Source organism: Pan paniscus, chromosome X, assembly GCF_029289425.2.
Source record: "Pan paniscus chromosome X, NHGRI_mPanPan1-v2.0_pri, whole genome shotgun sequence".
Lineage (NCBI taxonomy): Eukaryota > Metazoa > Chordata > Mammalia > Primates > Hominidae > Pan > Pan paniscus.
In genome coordinates this window covers 8689646-8706587 of record NC_073272.2, presented here as the reverse complement: position 1 = coordinate 8706587, position 16942 = coordinate 8689646, and the positions used below count along the sequence as shown (strand labels likewise).

Genomic DNA, 16942 nt, shown 5'->3' with positions numbered 1-16942 from the left:
CTGGGAAGTGGGGGCTGGGAGCTACTTACAAGTGGGCCCAGAACCAAATGACACAGCTATTCTGCCCAGCTTTTCTGGCTCAATTTCAGTTCCTGAGTGTTCTCAGGTTATTCTAAAGCTTAGAGAGTACAGAAAAGGAAGGAGGTTTTACATAATGGAAGCTGCATCCGAGGACACACAGAAGCACATGATGATACCATAAACCAAAAAACAACAGCACCATCGGGTGGTCAAGGTCACAAGAAGTTAAGAATGAACCCTTTTCCACTTGCAATTACATTCTCAGGCCCATAGTCTTGAGATGGAAACTTTTGAGAAAAGGTGTGTGTCAGAATGCAGAATGTTTTGGGTTTTACAAGGTAATGGTGAATATCTCATGTCATATATAATAGCTCAAGCGAAGTCTTGGACAGCAGCCTGTGGTCACCCATGTTAACAGTTTTGCAGTGAGGCTGGGCGCAGTAGCTGACACCTGTAATCCCAGCACTTTGGGAGGCAGAGGTGAGCAGATCACCTGAGGTCAGGAGTTTAAGACCAGCCTGGCCAACATGGTAAAACCCCGTCTCTACCAAAAAATACAAAAAAAAATCAGCTGAGCATGATGGTGGGCACCTGTAGTCCCAGATACTGGGGAGGCTGAGGTGGGAGAATCGTTTGAACCAAGGATGCAGAGATTGCAGTGAGCTGAGATCGAGCCAATGCACTTCATCCTGGTGACAGAATGAGACCCTATCTAAAAAAAGTTCTGCAGTGAAACAAAATGAATACCCACAATCTGTGGGATGAATGAAGACTTTTCACTTTATGTTAGTTTTATGTTAGTTGGTTCGAGCTGGTGTCACTGCCAAGTATGTTAGAAAAACTCTGGGTTTTCAATGTTTTTCTTTTCTATTTTTGGTTATGGACAAAGGATTGCAAACCTACATTTCTGAAGGCAAGATTTGAAAAGAAGTGGTAAAGTCCTGTGGGCTAAGAAGTCAGGTACTGGAAAAGCCACCTATGCTGAACAGAACCTTGGCCAAGTCACTTGGATGTGGATAGCTCCAGAGTTTCCTCATAGGCAGAAGAGGTGACAAGTTGAGACCCAGGGAATGCTTGCCCAATGACCCAGGTCAAACCAGCTGTGACAAGCTCTAGCAAAAACACAGAGCTGCCTGGCCAGCTGGAAGAAGAGCTGAGAACAGACTCAAAACAGTGATCTCCACACCTCTTCTGTGATCCCAGATGCCAGTTCTTATCTGTTTCCAATTTGGTGATTCTACACAAGAGACAGTGTTGCAACCCAAGAAACATCTGGTAATATCTGGAGACAAGCTTGGATGCTATAACTTAGCAGTGGGTGGGAGGTGCTGCTGGCATCTGCTGGGTGGAGCACAGGGATAATGCCCAGCACCCTATGGTGCACAGGACAGCCACCACCAGAGAGTGACCCAGCCCCAAATGTCTGCAGTGCTGAGGTTGAAAAACCCTGCTCTAAGTAAGCTCTGTCTCATGCATTTTTTTTTTTTGAGACGGAGTCTTACTCTGTCGCCCAGGCTGGAGTGCAGTGGTGTGATCTCGGCTCACTGCAACGTCTGCATCCCGGGTTCAAGCAATTCTCCTGCCTCAGCCTCCTGAGTAGCCGAGATTACAGGCGCGCGCCACCAGGCCCAGCTAATTTTTTTTTTTTTTTATTTTTAGTATAGACGGGGTTTCACCATGTTGGCCCAGCTGGTCTCAAACTCCTGACCTCGTGATCCACCTGCCTCCGCCTCCCAAAGTGCTGGGATTACAGGCGTGAGCCACTGCGCCCGGCCAGTCTTACACATTTTAAATGCTTATTTCAGGCCAGAGATTGTCAGCCGGGAGGATGATTTTACCTACCAGGAGACATTTGGCAACATCTGGAGATATTGTGGGTTGCTGCATCCTACCACGCACTGGACAGCCCCTACAGCAAGGAATCACCCAGCCCCACGTACCAACAGTGCCTCCGTGGGGAATCGCTGGATAGACAAATTCATTGTGAAAGAGAACGTCCCAGTCTCTATCTCTAAACTAAAAATCTCCCAGTCTTGGAACCGCCAAGAGGAACCCAGGACCCTAAGCCATCTCTGTTCCATCCCCCTGGGCTTTCTCCCAGACCTCACAGTTGAAGGTGCTTCTCCTAATTAGCCCTGTGCCAAGTCTCTGCCCTGCACTTCCTTCTCATAATAAGCATTTAATTATTATTGACATTGATACTTGCAGTATTTATACTGCTTGTTTTCCTTCACAGAAAACACCTGAGGTGAGACTGGACTTCTGCTTCATCATTGCTACATCCTCTGTTACCTGTGTCTCTGGGGCACTGGGGAAGTTCTTGTTGACTCAGTGGCCAAGTTTGACAGGGGTTAATTTCCAACCAAGGCTCGAATTTTAAGGAGAAGACAAGATGGAAACAAAACAATGGTGACAGAACCTGGTCTAGAAAGCATGGCTTAGGACTTCTGGCCATAAACTCTTAATGCTTATTTTATTCAAGCTTTTAAGGGATGCTCAACATCTACTATTTAGGTTTTTAATGCAAAGAGGAGTCATTATTATCTTTTTTTCATGCACTGAAAGCTTTTAGATTTCTGTCTCCTGATATCAGCTGTGATGTGATAATCTCATTATAAATGAATATGGGGCAATTTCTCAGTTGGCAAATAGTAATGTCACTATAGACACCAACTCACAGGGTACTCAGTAAAGCATTATCATGTGTTCTTTGAGACAAAGAGTACCTACAGTAAATGACATGAAATGGAGCAAACTTTCTGTAAAATAATTTTAACACTTTTAGTGATATTATTTTCAGTGAAAATTATTTCTAACATTCCTCCAACTCAATCTTCTCGGGTTGGCACAGAAGACAAAACTGATGTGTACATGAAATATGTTGATACTCTGATAAGAAGTAAAGTAAGCATGAACTGGACATCTTAATTCATTATAATTGCTCATAAGATAACAGAGAGTTTACTTGAAAGAGATCAAAGGAATTTCTTAGCATCTCTCTTTGGGGAAAAAATCATCCATTTGGTTGGTTCATAATTACTAGATTATGTACAGCATGCATTGCAAAAGTTAAATTGTTTTTGGATGTTCATTTTCTGCAATTAATATAAATTTTCAGAAAACAGTAACTGATCTCTGAACTACATACCCATTCTTCAGTTAACCTAGTTCTTCTATAGAGATGATCTTACATACACAAGTATACTGTAAAAAGTGCAGTAATAAACACCACATCTTAAAATCAACATAGCCTGTTAAGAAACATTTGGCTTCAGCCGGATGCAGTGGCTCATGCATGTAATCCCAACACTTCGGGAGGCCTAGGCAGTCAGATCACTTGAGGTCAGGAGTTTGAGACCAGCCTGGCCAACATGGCAAAACCCCATCTCTACTAAAAATACAAAAAAAAAAAATTAGCCAGGCATAGTGGCACATGCCTGTAATCCTAGCTACTCGGGAGGCTGAGGCAGAAGAATTGCTGGAACCCAGGAGGTGGAGGTTGTGGTAAGCTGAGATCGCACCACTGCACTCTAGCCTGGGAGACAGGTCGAGACTCCATCTCAAAAAAAAGAAAAAACAAAAAGAAACATTTGACTCCATGCATGGTCCTGAGGATAAACTGAGAGATCTACGTGTATGCCCCTCTAGAAGTAGGCATGTATGTTCTTTTTCCACTCTTTAGGATACGTATTTCCACTCTTTAGGATACATACATATTAACATTATAGATATTGAATCTGTATATTTACAATGAAAAAGAGTGAAACAACTGTTAATTCCTTCTCAAATTCATCCTTTAGAAAAGCAGTAAGTTGAAAGCTTAAAATCATGCCAATCTTTCAGGGAATGCATTGGATGGCAAAGACATCTCCCGCATAGACATCGTATCTAACTCAGAAGCAGTGGGTCCAGTATTTTCATATATGAGGTTAATTGATTTAATTTCTCTTTTGTGTAAACTATAGCACAAAATCCACCACTTCCTTTGCTCATTTCCTTTTAGGATTCTTTCCTTTAAACTCCAGTATTCTTTATACCAAGCTTGTGTTTTCAAACTACCACTCTAATCCACAAAGACAAACTATTTGGCAATTACTTTCTTCTCCTTATAGACAGCCTTGTTTCAGGGCAAATGAGCAAATGAAAACATATTAGATAAATTGTTGTAGGTGGTTTTACAGATATTTTCTTTAATGTAACACTACAGATAAAAAATGTATAAACTTTGATCAGTCCCACAGAAGAGAATTTAAAACTCCGCCTCCCAGAGCAAAGACTTGGCTCTTCTACTTATTCAATTAACTCTTAACATGCTGCTCTTGGGCTATTCCAGGAAGGGAAATAAATAGAAACCTTTAGACTTCCTTTGAAGCAGTGCAACTAAAGTAAATATTCCCCGTAAACAATTTTCTGTCATCACGTATCCCAATATCTTAGCAGCAGAGAAGAAAAAATAATAATCATATTAAAAATGTAACTCACCAGTTCTTACAAGGCTTTCAGAGAGGGCTCTTTACTGGAAGACTCAAGACACTTTGTACGTCTCCTTCAAGGATCTCAAACAGCTTTTCATACCATCACATTGGACAAGTATCCCAGCCGAACGCTCATCGTGTGTGAATAATCATTTGACAGCCTGGGCAGTTATATTGGAGCATCATTGGCAATAAAGTCATCACTGAGTAATCAGCGAATCTATCATAAAAAAGTTATTTAACTGCATGTATTTCTCCACCTGGCCTTCCTCTCCCCCAGTGCCCCACACATTTTTAACATCACTCAGAGGGAAGCTGGACTTCCTTCACCAACTCATCACTTTGGAGGAGCTTTGGGTGCCAGCCCTGAATACTTAACTGCAATTCTTATTCACCTATTGACTCCCTAACCTGGAAAACAATCAGGAGTTCACGGAGAGCACTTCCTGTAGGCACTGAATTTTGCATTGCATGGTGCGCAGCAAGGAAAGGGAGCATGTGTTGAGGAAGAAGAGGGAGGCTATATAATGGTGGGGTGGGACAGACAAACAGTGATGATTATTTTTTCGATGAACAACATAGGACGTGGTTTTAGGATGAGAAGAGCAAGGGTTTTGTTTTTAATGATCTGTGGAGAGCCTGATGTGCCTAAGCCTTGCCAGCCTGTTTGTTACGTGAGTTACACATACAATACAGTGCCAAGAGCCCCAAGGAATTCATTCTCTGTGTCAATACCACAGGGTTGGGCAATGAGCAGGGCTACCACTCAGCAGGGAGGTGTCCCATCAACGCTGATGAAACAGCAGGCAGTCTTCTGACCACACACCTTGGGGGAAAATCATACCCCAGGAAAAATAACCTCCAGTGTTTCTCTTTTATTAGTTTCCTCGTGTTGTTTGTTTTTACAGCATTTAGGGAAAAAGGAAAGGGAGAAAGAAAAAAAAAAAGCCTAATCTGAGTCTTTGCTTCTATAAATAAAAAATTGCTTATTTCTAATTATTTTGTGTGCCTCTGGCTCTCAGTAGGCACTCAAATAATATATAAAGTAGCAGTGTTAGCCCATTTTCTAGTCTTAATAATAACTAAGGATTTGGGCATGCTGAAACCTGAAAAGTATTTTAACATGAATAAATACGACTCGGATTTTACCAAAAGGCCATGTTTTGTCTCCCAGGGTCTCTGTAAAACTTACTCATTGCAGAAATGTCTTATACCAGCTAGTGGTCAAAATTCCAGCACATCACATGATGTTTCTGGTCACTGAATGCTTTCAAGATCAAAGTTAAATGTCGAATGAAAGGCTAAATCTCTGCAGCTTTAATTCCAGAGTAAGACTTCCCTTCCTCCCCACCCTACCCCCAGCTAAGGCATGCTTTTCATGGTCCTGAAACAGAGGGCACACACGGGGAAGCTTCTGGCTTTCTCAACTGTCATCCTCCCTCATTCCCCCTGCTGTGGTTACTGATCCCTCCACCTGGAGAGTAGCAGGAAAGGAAGGCGAAAAGGAGCAGAAGGTTTGTTCTTCTCTCACTGGTCCTGTCATGTGAAGATTTCAGGCAAAGCTGAAGGGCATTTTCTTAAGTTCTTGGAAGCCAGGACAGCTGGATCACCCCCATTTGCAACTCCTGAGATGCGGGCGATGTTGTCTCTTCCTCCAACTGGTTTTCAAGTGGTGCCTCTCTGCTGGAGTTTCCTCCTCATCCCAGCAGATTTTGTGGGGCAAAAGTCCAAATCATTAAGGTTATCTGGTTATGCATATTTGTTTGAGGGACTCTGGAAGTGCAACCTAAATCAACTCCCCCTAGTCCTCGAGATCAGAAGTCTCTAGAGCAGATCAGGCAGGGATCAGGTGCCACCCACCTAGGTCCCCCAAGAGATGCACAATCAAATATCGACCTCTCTGAGGAGTGTCGCTGAAGCCTCAACATTGGACTGAGGCTAAAAGAGATGCATGCCATGTCATTTGTTTTTATTTCATTTAGGAAACAAGAAAAAAGAAAGCCTAACTCCACTGGGGAGGAGGCAGGGCTATAATGCCACAGAAACCTCTTCATAAGCCCCCACTTCTCTCCTTGCTGTGAGGCCAGAGATCCATAGGGTTCCTGGTTATCTACATGGGAAATTCCTACAGGATGCCATTTTTTTCCATCTCATTTCACGATGCTGTCAAATGAGTATCCTGTTACAATAAATATTTCCCAGAATAATTTGTCTTGATATGTGGATGGAGGACTTTGGAGTCAGACAGACATGGCATTCTGATTCCAGCACCCACTAGCTGTATGACCTCCAAAAAGTGCTTAATCACTTGGGGCACCAGCTTTCTCACCAGTAAGGCAGGCAGAAGCATACATCTCAGGCCCCTCTAATCAATAACCCTTTATTGATTAGATATAATGTCCCAGGGCATGGTGCCTGGCCAAAAGAAATGGATGATCCTTTTTGGCAATTTTGAGAAGACAGAAGTGAAAAGATTTTACTTTACGAGCTATGAAAATTACTGTGCTTTAAGATCATGAAAAGCACAGACTTTGGTATATGAATCCACATAGATGCTTAATGAAATTGTTCAGAGTTGAACCTACCTGATGTTTGACATTCCTATAACTGTGCCAACCATCAGAGGCATTGCACAGGAACCCTCAAGCTAACACTGGGCATGTCTTCATACTTGGGCCTCTACCCAGAAAGAACCCATTAGAGAGACTGTTGGTGGGAAATCCTGGAGTCCCACAGAAGAAGGGCACATGCAATCAAAGATAAGCAAGGGAACACTTACTCTCAAAGACTCGACAGGCAGCAGTCGCATGAGCAAAGATCGAGGCTTGATAATTAGGGCCCTGAATCAAGGAACAAGCATCTCAATGCAAATTGGGCAAGTGGGATGAGAGCAACACGGTGCTCACAGAAGGGTTCTCCTCTTAGCCATGCAGAAGGAAGAGACCTGGAGCCCCAGAATCCAGCTTATAGTCTCCCTATTGCATCATCCACTACTGCACAAGACAAATAGCAGTGAGCTCTGTATACATTCAGTGGGCTCAACTATTCTCCTCCAAGCCATTTGCCAGCTTCATAAAGTCTAGAAACATTAAAACACCAAAAGTGCTCTCAAATCTCTGGTTTGGGGACCCCCTCCTTGTCTATTAAAGTAAAGGGTATGGCACAGGAAAGGGCAAAAACATGTGGAAAACCCCAGAATTCCTCCTATGTGTGTTACATGGAACATGGTTGGGGGCAGATCAAAGAAGGAACACAAAAAATCATGAATAGTTTCTAGGTATTTTTGCATATTTGTGGTTTTTAATTATCATTCGCTTCCCATTTTTCAGGAGCAGATTTAATCACAGCCTTCTCCTTGCTATACTGCATTTCCATGTTTCAAGTTATAGCCTTATTATTAAACCAAAACCCAAGTCCTAGTAAACTACCTTTCTTTAACTGGCATCCTAGTTTACACCAGGAGGAAGGAGTCATGGAAATTTATTGCCTCTAAGATTCTTTCAGAGTGGTTTAAATGGCCCTAGGAAATTGACTTGAAATAGATGCTTCCAAATGTTATTGTTTACGCACTAATACAACAGCAGCCAATAAACATATTCAATTGAAATGTGCCCACAAGAGAAGAAAATACATGTGTTGTACCTGTTTGACCCACCTACTTCACTTAGCCTATTAAACAACTCTCAAACTTGTGCAATTATATATAAATATATATACACACATATATTATATATAAAGACCTTTCACCTGAAGTTTGTTAAAACCACACATATATCCAAAGAGAAGCAAGAGCCAGCCAAAAATAAAAAACCCCACACATGCATGCATCTATATGTGTGTATATATGTAATAAATTTAAATCATATATACAATAACTCCTCACTTAACAATGTCAATAGATTCTCAGAATTTTTTTTTTTTTTTGAGATAGGTTCTCACTATGACAACCAGGCTGGAGTGCAGTGGCATGATCAGAGCTCACTGCAGCCTCGACCTCCCAGGCTTAAGCAATCCTCCCACCTCAGTCCCCCCAAGTAGCTGGGACAACAGGTGCATGCCATCACACCCAGCTAATTTTTGTATTTTTTTTGTAGAGATGGGGTTTCACCATGTTGCCCAGGCTGGTCTTGAACTCCTGAGCTCAAGCATTCCACCTGCCTCAGCCTCCCAAAGCGCTGAGATTATAGGCGTGAGCCTCCATACCTGGCTGATTCTCCGAAATTGCAACTTTAAGAGGAACGATATATAGCAGGTTGTTTCATTCAACATCATTTTGTTATAAAGTTGATGAGAAAAAAATTGGTTTTGTTATATGTGGCTTTGCTTAAAGTCACAGTTTCCAAAAACCTACCAACAAGTGAGAACCTACTGTAATCACCTTTCTTCTTAACTTTCTTAAAGCCATGCAGTTGCATTATTTGTAATATAATATTTAACATATACATTTGTGAATATATACAAACTAAATATATTTAAGTTATATATAAAGGCATTTCCTCAAGTTTATAAAAATCATGCACACCAATATATTATTTATATATATTATATAACATATGCATGGTATACATATATACATATAAACATATTCTGTTCCCTTTAAGATTCTTAAAATCTTAACTATTTGAGGTACCTAAGATTCTCATTCTCTGAATTTTACTCTGTAAATTTAGTCTGCTTTTCCAATGTGTTTGGTGTCATGCTGACTTGGCAAAATCCCACAGCCTTACTGAATGATTGCTTCAAGAAAGTTGGTGGTGAGGCAGAATGTAAGTCAGAATGGACCCTATGCTGAACAGTAGTCTGGTATTTCTAAAGTGTGTTTGAAGGAGATATTATGTTCTTTTTAAAGAGCATATGTGATGGTCCCTGTTGAGTAAGTTTGGGAACTGTTGTGTTAAAAAAAAAAAAATGGGAAGACCATCGTTGACCACAGAAATGGGAGAGTTTCAAGTGAACACATGGCTGTGAATTGAGGAGGCAAGGACTCATTCAGCACATTTTCCAGGCTTATGTGATCATGGGGAAGCTGAAGGGAGAGGCTGTGCAACCAGCTTTCTGTTCCCTCCAGATGTTAGCTTGCACCAAGCAGCACAGGAGTTGGGTGCAAGTAAAATAAAGGAGAAAAATTTCAATCCTAGAAATGACTGGTTGGACCATGTTATCGCTGACATGCCATACTGACATCATAATTGAAGAAAACAAATGTTCCTTGTTTATTTTTTGAAGCTTCCTTTTCCTTATTTTTTTTTGCTGGTGTTTTCTAGAATACTTTTTTTCCCTTTATTTGCACATTCACTCCTGTGTTTGATTTTGATATTATCTATTCACGTTGTGGTCCTGATTGCTTACATACAACATAAGAAATTTTGAAAACATATAGGAAACATATTAATAGATAGTTTTTGCCTTTTGGCTCTTTTTGAGGAAGGAAGACCAACAGAGGTTGAACTCTCCACCCTGATCGTTTTCAGGTATATGACTTGTGGCAAGCTACCTGACTTTCCTCAAGCTCCATTTCTTTATTTCTATAAGAAGAAGAATTCCATTGTTTACCTTGCAAAGTTGCCGAGTCAATGAAGTAAGAGATCATTTATAAAGTTGTAAGTACATCGTAATTATTTGAGGGCTGGTGGCTATTACAACAGTTGCTATGAAACAATGAGCCAACTTTAACCATAAACTAATCACTCTTTCATCTCAGACTCTCAGCATGTGGCCTTTATAAACACTTCGGAGAAGTGACCAGTGCACTAAGCAACTTGCATAAGATGTGACAGGAACTCAGAGCCTTGCAGGTGGGCATGTGGTTTATTCAGAAGCAGAGACGACGCAAGGCGCACATTAGAGATGGCACTCAGCACTCTGCGTGGTGAGCTCCAGCTGTGATTCCATTCAAGGAGAGAGGCTTCAGCAGGCAGGGCCAGTGGGTACCCCTCTTTGTGAATGTGGTACAAGACACAGCAAAGGCCCAAGTTGCTGACATCCCCATTTGTATCCATTATGGGTGCACAAACCCCTCACAGGTCCTGGAGGGAGGGAGCTACACCAGAGGAAACGTCAGGAGGGAAAGAAAAAAGGAAAAGAGGGAGAGAGGGCAGGAGAGGGGGAGGGAGTTTAGGAGGAGAACAGGAAGACAGGAAAAGAGAGAAGAAAGGAAGGGAAGGAAGCAGAGAGGGAGGGAGTTGAGCAGGAGGACAGGAAGGAAGGAAGACAGGAAAAGAGAGAAGGAGGAAAGGAAGGGAAGGAAGCAGAGAGGGAGGGAGTTGAGGAGGAGGACAGGAAGGAAGACAGAAAAAGAGAGAAGGAGGAAAGGAAGGGAGGGAAGGAGAGAGGGAAGGAGTCGAGGAGGAGGAGGACAGGAAGAAAGACAGGAAAAGAGAGAAGGAGGAAAGGAAGGGAGGGAAGGAGAGAGGGAGGGAGTTGAGGAGGACAGGAAGGAAGACAGGAAAAGAGAGAAGGAGGAAAGGAAGAGAAGGAAGCAGAGAGTGAGGGAGTCACGGAGGAGGACAGGAAGGAAGACAGGAAAAGAGAGAAGGAGGAAAGGAAGGAAAGGAAGGAGAGAGTGGAGGAGAAGAACAGGAAGGAAAACAGGGAAAGAGAGAAGGAGGAGGAAAGGAAGGGAGGGAAGGAGAGAGGGAAGGAGTCAAGGAGGAGGACAGGAGGAAGACAGGAGGAAAGGAAGGGAAGGAATGAGAGAGGGAGAGAGTGGAGGAGGAGAACTGGAAGGAAGACAGGAAAAGAGAGAAGGAGGAAAGGAAGGGAGGGAAGGAGAGAGGGAAGGAGTCGAAGAGGAGGACAGGAAGGAAGACAGGGAAAGAGAGAAGGAGGAAAGAAAGGGAGGGAAGGAGAAAGGGAGAGAGGGGCAAGCAAGGAGGGAACTGTTTGGAGTCAGGAGCCCTAAATCTCAGAACAATGAGATGATAAAGGGTGGGGTGTGATGAAGCCTGAGCCCCTCTCTCAGATGTCCAGTCATGTCTAGTCAGTGAGAATCCTGGCAGGACAGAGGAAATTCGAATGCATGGTAAGGTCTGACCACATGCTTCACTTCTCCACATTTTTGGAGCACACATCCTCCCTTCACATGTGCTATTTTAGAATAGTGTGTGTCTACTTAGGCACTAACATTACGGATATTATGAAACATGATCTGTAATCATTAGTGAAGGCTATAAAGCTGATGCTGGAATTTCTACTTTCTTGTTATTAACTGGAAGCTACATTTTATTATTTTCATAGGCATGTCTTTAATCCCTCTGTCCATTTTTTGACAGTTGATTTAAAAATTAAATAATATAAGCCATAAATACACTTTACCTTAATATGTACATTGCATTATGCTGAAATCAAATAAAATGGTTGAGAGCAATGATGTCTCCCCTCCTCCCTGCAAGGATACCTGGAGAAAAGACCAGGACACAAGAACATTTGCCAGTGTTCACACAAATATTAAATGTTAGGGCTGGGTGCCATGGCTCCTGCCTGTACTTCCAGCACTTTGGAAGGCCAAGGCGGGCGGATTACTTGAGGTCAGGAGTTTGAGACTAGCCTGGCCAACATGGTGAAACCCCGTCTCCACTAAAAAATACACAAGTTAGCTAGGCATGGCGGTGGGCACCTGTAGTCCCAGCTACCTGGGAGGCTGAGGTGACAGGATCGCTTGAACCCGGAAGGAGGGGAGTTGCAGTGAGCCGACTTCACACCACTGCACTCCACCCTGGGCAACACAGTGAGATCCTGTCTCAAAAAATAAAATAAAATAAAATAAAAATAAATCTTGGTAAACTTAACACATTTGCTACTTCTTTACATTAAAATAATAATCCTGGCCGGGCGTGGTGGCTCACGCCTGTAATCCCAGCACTTTGGGAGGCTGAGGCGGGCGGATCGCAAGGTCAGGAAATCGAGACCATCCTGGCTAACATGGTGAAACCCCGTCTCTACTAAAAATACAAAAAACTAGCCAGGCATAGTGGCGGGTGCCTGTAGTCCCAGCTACTTGGGAGGCTGAGGCAGGAGAACGGCGTGAACCCGAGAGGCGGAGCTTGCAGTGAGCCAAGATCGTGCCACTGTACTCCAGCCTGGGCGAAAGAGTGAGACTCCATCTCAAAAAATAAACGAATAAATAAAATAACGATAATAATAATAATCCTAAGCCCCCTCCCCACAATGAAGTAGCTGGTATACCCCAGGAGGGGGTCAATGGTCTAGACCATTGGATGCCCTGGTTGAAAGGCAGATGCTGAGTTGGTCAGTCTGGGGGTGGCAGCTGGGATTCTGCATTTCTAGTGAGCTCCCAGGGGATGCTGGCACTGCCAGTTCAGACCACATCTGTTATCCAACACTGCAGAGAAGCAAACTGGACCTCTCGCTCAGAGCCAGTTTGCACTCTGATGGTGAAGGGGCTCAAAAACAATGACCCTCCCCAGACAAAAGTACCAGATATGTCCGAGAGTACAAAGCCAGGAGTGGCGAATTCAGCCATCTATGTCAGGCTCCCTTCCAGAGCTCACTGGGCTTGGAGGAAAGCAGCAGCGGGAAGGGGTGAGAATATTCAGTGCCTCTGAAGCAAGAGACTTCCTAAGTCAGCATTGCAAAGCCAGCTATCTAGGGGAAGAAGGCAGGTAAGTCTGCAATGAGGAGCTCAAATTCAGGCCCCATCAGATGAAGTCAGAGCTTTCTGGTCTCTAAGCATCATCAAGAAAAGTAGACTGTGTACAGCCACTGAGAAAGATGGTCCCTAGTCCAACCTGTTACCCTCCATCTACGCTGGGCAAGATTTGTACCCCTAGAAAAGTAAAGAGAATAACAGGGCAAAGTGGGCTCACAGAAAACAGATACAGCAGACTGGAAACCAAATACAACAGATAACAAAATCACAGAGACACAGGAACCAGGACAACAAACTAAGGAAGTTGAAATAAGCTAAGACTCCATACAGGATGGCATATACATACACGCAATAAATGGCATGTTTAAGTTTACATGTTGTGTGAAAGAAGAGCATCTGTTTATTTGTCCCATTGTTAATGTGCTTTTGATGCCATCGTACTGTAGTTTACTGGATCATTTCTATTGTGTCTTAAAATTGTCAGGAAAAGTAAGTTATTGTCCAATGGGGAAAACACAATTGTACAAAAGTAAACTGTAATTCATGGAAGGAAATGCATCCCCATCAGCATAGAAACTGCCCATCTTTGGCTGTTGGAGAATTATGAAAAGCTAAAAACTAACTTGTTATATGTGTACAAACCACATTGCTAGAACAAAATTTCATTCTTTTCCAATCTAGCTTGTGACAGAGAAGCATTCACCATTCAGTTTGTTTTTTTTTTTTTTAAGCAAAGAGGAGTCTTCCATCTTATGCATAGAAGTGATGTTACTGAAAAGTGTAGAAAATAAGACTGATAAAAACATAATGTGAAGCATGTTTTCACATCTGTGGAGAGCTGAAGTATCTACGATTTCCCAATCTGTCTCTTCCACAATCGCTGTGAGGCTTTGCCATTTCGTCAAAATGGCACTGGGGCCTTTTTTCCTTTGAAAAATACTCTTTTTTGGCCGGGGGCGGTGGCTCACGCCTGTAATTCCAGCACTTTGGGAAGCCGAGGCGGGCAGATCACTAGGTCAGGAGTTCAAGACCAGCCTGGCCAACATGGTAAAACCCCATCTCTACTAAAAAATACAAAAATTAGCTGGGTGTGGTGGCTGGCGCCTGTAATCCCAGCTACTCCGGAGGCTGAGGCAGGAGAATCACTTGAACCCAGGAGGCTGAGGCTGCAGTGAGCAGAGATTGCGCCACTGTGCTCCAGCCTGGGTGACAGAGTGAGACTCTGTCTCATAAAAGAAGAAAGAAAAAAGAAAAATATTCTTTTTTAATTTAATGACTAAACAGAAATGTGAGGTGGTTACAATACCAAAAAAATAACAGTAACTCTGACATGTGTGCATCCATTTGTTTCCAGAGAATGGAAGGAAACTGGGAGGGAAAATTCTACAGACTCCAGGTGGGAAATACTGTCATACTTACTGTAGGTACCACAGCTATGTGTGTGCAATGCATCTATTATGGAATTGTGTTCCCAAAAATATATGTTGGAGTCCTCATCCCCACTACCTCAGAATGTGACCTTATTTGGAAACAGGATCTTGTCAGAGGTAATCAAATTAAAATGTAGTTATTAGGGTGGTCCTTAGTCCAATAAGAATGGTGTTCTTATAAAAGGAGAAAATTTGGACACAGAGACACACACAGAGGGAAGACGATAGGACAAGATACAGGGAAAGGAAAGCAGGTTCAAGCTGAGGAGAAAGACCTGGAATAGGTCCTTTCCTCACAGCCCTCAGAAGGAATTAAGACTGCTGACATCTTGATCTAGGACTTCTGGCCTCCAGATCTGTGACACAATACACATCTGCTGTTTAGGTTACTTAGTCTGTGGTATATTATTATGGCAGCTGTAGTAAACTAATACAGAAACCACGAACGACTGTATTTGAGGCGCAAGTCCCTACCTAATTTGCTCATAAATTGCCTTCTCTGAAATCCCGTGTCCTCAAAGGGAAATCACGATTGCATTAAATGGGGGAAGCTCTCTTATAGTACCACCTCTAAGAACACATAATTTTATTGACTATATATTATGCACTGGTACTAAGGGCTTGGCCTGCCTCACCTCCTTTATCACCTCCATTTTACCCAGGAGGAAACAGACACAGGTGCACTTTGTCTATCATAGATAATAATTCTTGCTGAATCCAGGCATGCCCCTGTCCACTATGTCTGCACTAAACTAGAAATACACTCTCATGTTTACACCTTTTTTTTTTGTCTTTTTCCCCTTTTGTGGAGAACAGGGTCTCGCTATATTGTCCAGGCAGTTCTTAAACTCCTGGGCTCAAACTATTCCCCCAACTCCCACTTCTGCCTCCCTAAGTACTGGGATTACAGGTGTGGGCCACTGCGCCCAGCACGCCCTCACGTTTTTAAAGTCTTGAAATTCTATTTCCGCTTCTCAAAAGGTCCAATCCTTTTCCTTAAACGTGAATATACCACACAAACGAACACGAAATAGAAACAGGGACAAAAAAGTATTTTTTTGACGATGGCAAACGGGAAAAAAAAAAAAAGAAAGCTGTTTAGGTGGCATTTGAAAAGTTAAAAAAGAAAGAAAACTCAGAGCAGCCCAAAAGACAGATGATACCTAAGAAGGCATAACCAGCAAGACATGTTGACTGTTAGTATTATTTCAGCATCCTCCTTGAGCAGCTTGGCTTTGCTCTGGGACAATGCACCAGCCTGGGATGCTCAGAGATGCAGGCACGGAGGTTGTGCAGCCTCTCCGCACACTGCGCGTGCGCGGCTGCCGGTTGGTCCAGGACCGCAGGGAGGCGGGCAAGCGAAACTGAGAAAAACCCACCCACGGTCCAGGGACTGGGGGCTCGGGCGAACCCACCCAGGGACCTCCTGACCAAGGCCATTTGTCTGCAACCTGATGGCTAGAAGTGATACCACCCTGAGCATCTTCAACCCCCTTTCCCCACTCTACAGCCCCTTGTACTGTCCCTCCTTGCTCATTCACACCCCTGATCCAAACTCAAGCACTGAATTTGTCCCCAGACGAGGGCCTCGGCTCTGCGCAGCCGCTGGCTGAGTAGCTTGGCCCGATTCCGGGTGTGAAGTGAGGAGGAATTGATGCGGGTAAACATATAGCGCCGGCCCGCGCCGCATCCCGGGTCTGCAGCTACAGCTGCGGCGAAAGCCCAAGGTGCGCGTGCGCGTAGCGCCACTAGGCAGCCCAGGACGCGCGGGCTCGGAGCCGGGCGAGGGGCCGCGGGAGGCGCGTGCGCAGAGCGACCCCGGGCGCGCGAGAAGGTCCTGAGTGCGCGTGCGCGGGGCGGGCGGGTGCGCGCGCACTTCCTCCTCGCCCCCACCCAGACCCAGAAGGCGGCACCATGGCGGCGCCCCCGCAGCCCGTCACCCACCTCATCTTTGACATGGACGGACTTCTTCTGGGTGGGTAGTGTGCAGCCGCCGCCTCCCGTAAGGGCGGTCTTGGGTGGGCGTGGGGACGGTCGGCGCGGGGTACGTCACGGCCGGGGGGCCGCGGCGGGGCGGTGTTCATGCAGGGACGCTCGGGCTCCCGCGCGCTCTGCCCCCGGCTGGCCCCGTAGTCGGGCGGCGGCCAGGAGCGCCCGCGGGCCCATGTCCGGGCTGGCGGGCGCGCGTGGCCGCGGCGTCTACGCGGCCCCAGCACCCGCTTCCGGTCGGCGGCCCGCGCGTGGGGCCGGAGTACGTGGGAGCAGTCCCTGGGGTCCACCGGGCGGGCGCGCGGCTCCGCGTCCTCTCCTCAGAGCGAGGCGCGGCGGGACCTCCGCGCTCTCTTTTCGGTTACGCATGCGTGCGACCTTGAGCGGTGCCCAGCCTCAGCTTCCCCGTCTGCAAACTA

At 44.6% G+C, this 16942-nt stretch overlaps 2 protein-coding genes across 4 annotated transcripts in view; one reads left to right on the top strand and one right to left on the bottom strand.

Annotated features, from left to right (window-relative positions):
* The window catches only part of STS (steroid sulfatase), a 216293-nt gene that overhangs the window by 189718 nt on the left and 9633 nt on the right, over positions 1-16942 (bottom strand). Inside the window, exon 1 of one of the 2 annotated variants that reach the window (XM_034951335.3) lies at positions 16479-16940. The exons of the other annotated variant lie outside the window; for it this stretch is intronic. The gene's annotated coding sequence lies outside the window, so the exon portion shown is untranslated. Of the gene's footprint in view, positions 1-16478; positions 16941-16942 lie in introns of those variants that run through there. 2 annotated transcript variants of the gene reach the window in all.
* Positions 12566-16942, top strand: part of PUDP (pseudouridine 5'-phosphatase) — a 186223-nt gene continuing 181846 nt past the window's right edge. For both annotated transcript variants that reach the window (XR_010111200.1, XM_034951337.3), the window contains exon 1: positions 12566-16509. Coding sequence is in view for 1 of the 2 variants with exons in the window: in XM_034951337.3 (XP_034807228.1) it covers positions 16449-16509 (61 nt within the window). In the remaining variant the exon portion in view is untranslated. The remainder of the gene's footprint in view (positions 16510-16942) is intronic.